General features: G+C 45.0%; 1 protein-coding gene across 1 annotated transcript; it reads right to left on the bottom strand.

Annotated features, from left to right (window-relative positions):
• Positions 1 to 1,416: 1,416 nt before the first annotated feature.
• Positions 1,417 to 3,915, bottom strand: PtA15_2A645 (uncharacterized protein; the record flags this gene model as incomplete). The annotated part of the gene is made up of 7 exons (XM_053166686.1): positions 1,417 to 1,482; positions 1,545 to 1,611; positions 1,707 to 2,970; positions 3,083 to 3,136; positions 3,214 to 3,321; positions 3,406 to 3,519; positions 3,621 to 3,915. The coding sequence occupies 7 exons, from the start codon at positions 3,913 to 3,915 to the stop codon at positions 1,417 to 1,419; spliced, it is 1,968 nt and encodes a 655-aa protein (XP_053017883.1).
• Positions 3,916 to 6,608: the final 2,693 nt, after the last annotated feature.

Here is a 6,608-nt window from a genome sequence, read left to right as displayed (position 1 = left end):
GCGGCTAGACAGAGAATGTCGGAGATCAAGTGTTGGAGAGGAACTGAGCCTGGGAGAGTAGCATTCAGAAGTTGGGTGCAGATGGCAGACTAGTGCAGAATTGCATAGGAATGGAAGCGGACAATTTTGGAGGGAGGGGCAGAAGGGCTCATGGTTCCTCTTCTCTTTCCTTTTTTTCATAACTTACTAAATACTCATCATTTTACTTGCACTTACAGAAGGTACTGGAGTATTAGAAGAGTTTTATGTGACCCTTATGTACTTACGTGCTATTGCAGACTTTGTGCTTTCAGAGTGTGGAGCTTCACTACTTGCGGATTATTACGCTAAAGATCAGGCTCATTGTGGATTGCTGAAGATTAGCAGAGCAGTTGTCATCAATAATCACTCAAGCATGGATATAAAATCTTGGAAGAAGGTGGAAGCAGACATTTATTTACTGTGAACAGCCTTTATCTCTTCATTGCCAAGAGGAATAAATACCTATTGGAGATCTGAATTTGTGCACCATTTTTCCAAGGGTATTCTTCCCAGAAAGCCCAGCTGAGAGGTATTCATTACTCTTGGCAAGCTGGATTTTTACCAGCTTGCCAAGAGGAATTCATGTCTCTTGGCGAGTTGGCATTTGGGGAATTAGCGTCCCCAGTACTGTACACCAATTATGCAGACATGTGGGACCAAGGACTGGGTTTCTCAGTGTACATGTTCCTGCAAACCAAACATTATTAGCGCACACACCTTTCTACACCTTTTTTGGTATGCACATAGTAAGAATTTGGTGTGCATTTAGTACAAACCATATTTTAATTTTGCATAATCTTCTTGCCTGAAATTCTTAGTGGTGGTATCAAAACATGAGATATAAGGGGTGCGCAGGGTGCTTAGTTTGAAAATGACTGCTAGCAGTATTTTTTTTACATGTCCCATCAGTGCAGAAAATCCATGAATTATGCCTACTCTTTGTTACCTGAATTTTTTGGAAACAGTGTTAAGTCAGACATGAGATATAAGGGGTATGGGGTAGTCATAGTACCTATTAGTGCACAACCCTTATATCTCATGTTCCCTTATATCTCACGTTCTGGAACCACTCCATTCCTCAAAAATTTATTTTACAGAGAATATGCATAATTGGGATGTGAACAAGTGCTTCAAACAAACAAATCTTCAATAAATAATAGATTTTCGAAATTAATAAAGCAATAAACTTTAAATCAGTCAACACCTTGGGAATCATTGGCCGGTCTTCAAAAATTATACCGGCACGCTTGGCCACTGGATCAAACACCCCAAGAAACTAGCCACAAAGTGACAATTGAAATATGGCTGAAACAGTAGGTCCTCGTTTGTTCGTTCTTCCGACCAATCCTTCAAGTATATTGAAGAAGGTCAAGTATATTGAAGAAGGTGATCCAGCTAGACTCGATTTTTCACCATTTTATTCTTTGTGGCGGGTTTAACGCGGCGGAAATGAGATGACATCTGCAAAACAATAGCTGCTCTGTGAGTGTATTCAGTTTCTTCCGGTAAAGAAATCTACGCACATTTTTTCTCGATTTTCTTGAAGCTTCGAGCAGCATTTCGCCCCTGGTGGCTCTTGCCTTACTGAATCTATCATGAGGATAGGAAAAAAACAATACAAATCAGTAATGATAAAACGAAAACCCTTGTGGAAAAAACTAGGCGCAAGTTAGCTATTGATTTACCGCATGAAGTTTTCCTGACCGCTTCTGATTCCGAGAAGGCTGGCACGCTCCTTGACATCCCTCTTGAGTGTCGGACTGCTTAGTCCATTTTTCGTTGAGAAATAATTCCTCAATCGCCCCAGTCGGTCGTGATCAGCCTTTGGGGAATAGTATCGTCCAGCGATGCAACTGATCTCGAGGTGATGGAGTGAATGGTCTGGCGTGATCTGTGAGAAATGGAACCCCTTTGGAGCCGGTGGCAGTTGATCCGAGGAAGTTAAGGTTGCGCCTTTGGGTACCAGGTCCGCACACTGCCTCAGCCAAGAATTCTTCGATTGTCGTGAGCCACTATTTTTAGCAAGTTCTTCCGAGGACTTGTGTGGAACCAGTTCAAAGATCCGGCCTCCCGCGATCACTGATTTGGAATGTGGACTCTTCCAAAAGAAGTGGATGTGGAGAAATAAGATTTGGTCGCTAGTAATGTCAAGGCTAACAATGTCCAGGGAAGTATGATGGGGGTTCTCTAGAAGCTTGAGCCGGACAAGGTCTTGGCTACATATTCTTTCGGCCCCTAGCCAAACGCTGTTGCATTGCATCCGATGACTCATTGAGAAGTTGTTTGACGGTAAACTTTGCTTGTCACTAGAAATTTCAAGAGTGGTGTCCAGGTCCTCGGAGTCCTCAGCTGGAGCCCATGTTCCTTCGATTTCTGCTCCGATTTGAATCGCAAGTTGAAAATGTAATCTGCCGATCACTGGATTCGAGAGACTGGCGAGGGTTGGCATCGGCTTATTGGAGTCTAGAAGATAGTTTGGAACTGGCAACTTTCCAGTGGATACGACACTCCAAACAGATTCTTCGAAAGGGCGATATAACCAAGGTAATAATTGTGATTCGGCTCGCATGACCAAGTCTGATATTCCCACTAATTGAACCGACCAGTAATGTTTCTTTTGGACTTCGTTCCTCACCTTCCAAGTGGTTGAGAGGTTATCCCGATGACTCTGCTCCATCATTTTCGGATCAGATTGGTTTTCTTGTGCGGAGAGCTCAACAACTTCACACGCCTCTAGTTTAACTTGTTTTTTTTGGCATATTCCTGGCCAATACTTGCAATCCAATCGGATTTTTAAATTTTTGGTATCCAACTCGCACCAGACCAACTCGAGCGGTCTGTAATTACCGACAGGTTCTTGTAGACTTAAATCGGGAGGATTGGGATTGATTTCTGGGACGTCGTCCTGACTTCCATGGTTCTGACGGGCTGTTTGGATTGTTTGGGAACCTAATATATTGGCAGTTGACGGATTTTGTTTTACAGCAAATAAAAAAGAAAGGAACGGGTGGATTAGAGTATGGCTTCATAAGTGACGAAATCCTGACGCCATGTTCCTTACCTGCAGAAAGAGTTTTGACCTCAAGCTCTGGTTGTGGGGCAACGAAACCGCGACCTGACACAACGAACCCAGAAGATGACATAAGACAAAAGATAAGAGAAATTAAAGCTCAGGAACGTTTATCCCCTCACTTTGACAGTGTTTGCATTTGCATCTGTCCTTTTCATCTTGTGATGCAAGCCATATTAGGTGGGGTAAAAAATCGGTCGCAGTTCTAAACTTGAGTATCAATTTCGACTCTGACTCAAACATCATCATTTACAATCTGTAATCAGAGCATGAACCTCGATTCGATTTAAAGTTAAAAACTGAACAATGCTTACTAGTAGGATAGCCAAAGAGGTAAGGCGTTTGGGATGAATTTTTATTTTTAACGTGATAAAAAAGCTGATAGCCTTTCGGAAAATCTGACAGGCTAAATTTATCTCTTCCTCGGGCTTTAATGGGAGGGAAAATGTTAAACGGAGGGCGATTCGCTAATGTCAGAATTGCCGCACGCTCATCGGGCACAATCAATCATCTTGGCAGGTCTCCGCACCAATAGAAAAATGGGAGGCGAGTCCTTGTCCCAGTGTTTTCAGCCACAGTTTCTTCACTCTAGAGTCGGCTCGAGCCCTTGTCCAGTGATTCGAGTAGATGCCCTGGCTCCGCTGATTATCAACGAAGGTTCCAAAAGGTTCAGCGAAAGCACCATCACTGACGAGGAAGCTGATCTCGCAGAGTCTGGGAATGAGATTGGAACGGGCGATCCGAATCTTTGTCGGCAGTCGGCTCCAAGTGCCATGGTTATCTACTACGAGGCCGGTTGGTTTTTGGATAGGTGGCTTTTCCATCCTGAATGGTGTGCAATTAGTACTCTAGATAATTACTTATTTGACCGGACTGCTGGGGATTAATTAAATAGTCCTGGTCCCGAAGCACAAGTGGCGAGATCATAGGCACTCGATGAAGGAGTGTCGGACCGAGGGTTGCACGTCAGGAGATGTTATTTGTATGCCATATGATACCCCGGCCTACACAAGTCTGAGGAAAGGAAAGTTGGAAACTCAGAAAGTGAAATCAGTCGCTGAGCGGGAGCCATCGACACCTGAGTCACGCCGAGTGCAATATCATATTTATGTACAAAGAGCATACAAATATCAAGACAAACTGATGTTGGTTAGCTCGCTAAAAATGCACATAAATCACTGTGACTGCGTGATGATACAACATAGGTTCAGCCATGTCGACTAAGCATCCATCTCTTGACGCTCGACAAGAAAATGGAACAATCGGCGAGAAATCTGAGATGTGTCTTCATTTATAAGGCGTAGATCGGCTCATATGAGGCTCAAAGAAGCTCAAGGACCGGACCCAACAAAGGATTTGCTCGAAGTGGAAACGGCAGATTCAGACCCCTTGATGAATACGTACATACACACTTACACAAAAATTACACATTTGTGGTCATCAGTGAGATATCGAACTTAACAAAGTCCCTCGAGACTTCGGGCCCCCGGGGGGTAGGCTGAACTCGCGAAGCGAGCCTCCGTCAGGAGGGACTTAGACCATACCACCCCAAGTTGGCGCACGGAGATTGGATTTTTCATGCCTCTTTTCACTTTGTTTGTTGTACACTTTTCATAGATCACTCTTTCTGAATTTTTGCTGGCTGCTTGTCAGGGCAAGATGTTATTCAAGAGCCTTGTATTTTTTTATATTTATGTACTGCGACACATATTCTTTGAGAAATTAAACAAACCAAAATACTCGCAAAAAAGTAACCGACTCTGTAAGGGAGATCTGTAAATATTTCATTTTGCTAGAGCACGGGCCCTCATTCAATTACCCCGGCTTACCTCAGGTGTAGCTAGTTTGAGGACCGTGCTCATCACTGTGCCAATAATTAGAGAACTGAGCTGGATGAAAGCAAGACCTGAACAAGCAGCAACAACTGCCCCAACATGTCCAATAACGGATCCACCTCAGATGTCTTTGAAGAGCCCCCGCCAGTCAGTGATGAACCAGACCCATGGCCTACTCCACCCTCCGGCAAAACAACAGCAATCACCCTGCCCAAGTCAATCACAAAGCTCAACAACAAAGATCTACGTGCTTTCATCCAGTCTTGTGCCAGAGAAAGATATGGCGATGAAGCAAAAGAAATCCAGATTACTGCTGTCATGGACTTAGTCAAACGTCGGAACTCGTTTGTCCTTGCGGGCACCGGGTACGGCAAAAGCCGCATTGCCAAGATGTTCTGGGATTTATTCCCGAAATGTAGGAAAGCAATAGGGGGGTTCACATAAGGCTGATTTCGCAAATCAGCAACCAAAACCAGCAGATGCAGCTTTTGAAAATCGTGAGAAAGCAAAAAGGTTTGGCTGGGCAGCTCCCCTTTGGAAGCAATCTGCAAGGCATAAACCTTACTCACAGGTGCATGAGCAGACGAAATCAGCATTGCTTTTTTTGCAACGTGAACCCCCCTAATGGGTTTGTTGAGAATAATCGGATTGAATCCTGGATGAGCGGTACAATGTGTATGCGTGGGATTGTGCATTGGATATTTTGTAACTCAAAAAAAAAGGAACGTACATAAGCTGGTCAGCACGGACGCTCTCTGTAAACGAACTGGGGCAAAGGTAAAATTTTGACTACTTTGATAATTTATTTGGAGTGGATGGAGAAGTCTACTGAAACTCAGATTGTATGAGATGACGCGCAAGAAGCAAGGCTTTGCGCCAAGCAAATTTTTAGGGTATTAGGGTTTGAGGGCAAGGAACTGTGATGGTTTGAAGAAACCACCCAGCCAAACTCAGAATCTTGGCAGGCCAAAAAGGGGCGATAGCGCGCAAGTCCCTCCTGCCAAGGGCTATTGGAGGCTTGCTTTGCAAGACCAGACGCCCGCAGCAGCGAGGGTCTTGGGTTAAGTTCGGTGAGATACAGCCAATCCGAAAAAGCTTGGCTTCTTTGGATGGAATTTCCAGCTGAAATTCCTTCTGGATTTGCCAAAGCTGCGGGAACTGTGCAGATAGTATCTGCACAGTTCCCACAGGTTACGTACATACGCTAGTCACGCAACAACCCCTGCACCCTCCATCGCCAGCAAGTGCCAGGCCCCACGACGTGGGTCTCTCCAATGGCGTCATTGCCCTCACCCCAGCCGGCCAAATCCAAACCGGATATTCCCCACGCCCAACGTCAATATCAAGGCTAGCGCCCCCCCCCCTCGGATTTTTTCCCTCCTCCCACCATCCGCCGATCAAATCAGACCAAGCAGGTAGCCTAGGCCTCCCAGTCAACCCATTCAGCCAGTTTAGTCACACTTTCTTTCCTTGCCTCTCCTCAAAGACCTTGGAGAGCTAAATCTCTCCTTTTGCCCACCAAAATCCAAACCGCAGCAAATTGAGGATTCGCGGTACCAATGGTTTTTGTCAAGTACGCACCGGAAGTGAAGGCGGTGGCGGTCAAGCTCATCCTCCGAGGAAAACAAAGGGAAGAGGTCAATGACCTATTGGACGCCCAAATCTTGCCTCAATCCTTCCGA

Source organism: Puccinia triticina, chromosome 2A (genome assembly GCF_026914185.1).
Source record: "Puccinia triticina chromosome 2A, complete sequence".
NCBI lineage: Eukaryota > Fungi > Basidiomycota > Pucciniomycetes > Pucciniales > Pucciniaceae > Puccinia > Puccinia triticina.
The sequence above is the reverse complement of the archived record's forward strand: the minus strand, read 5'-3'. Positions and strand labels throughout refer to the sequence as shown.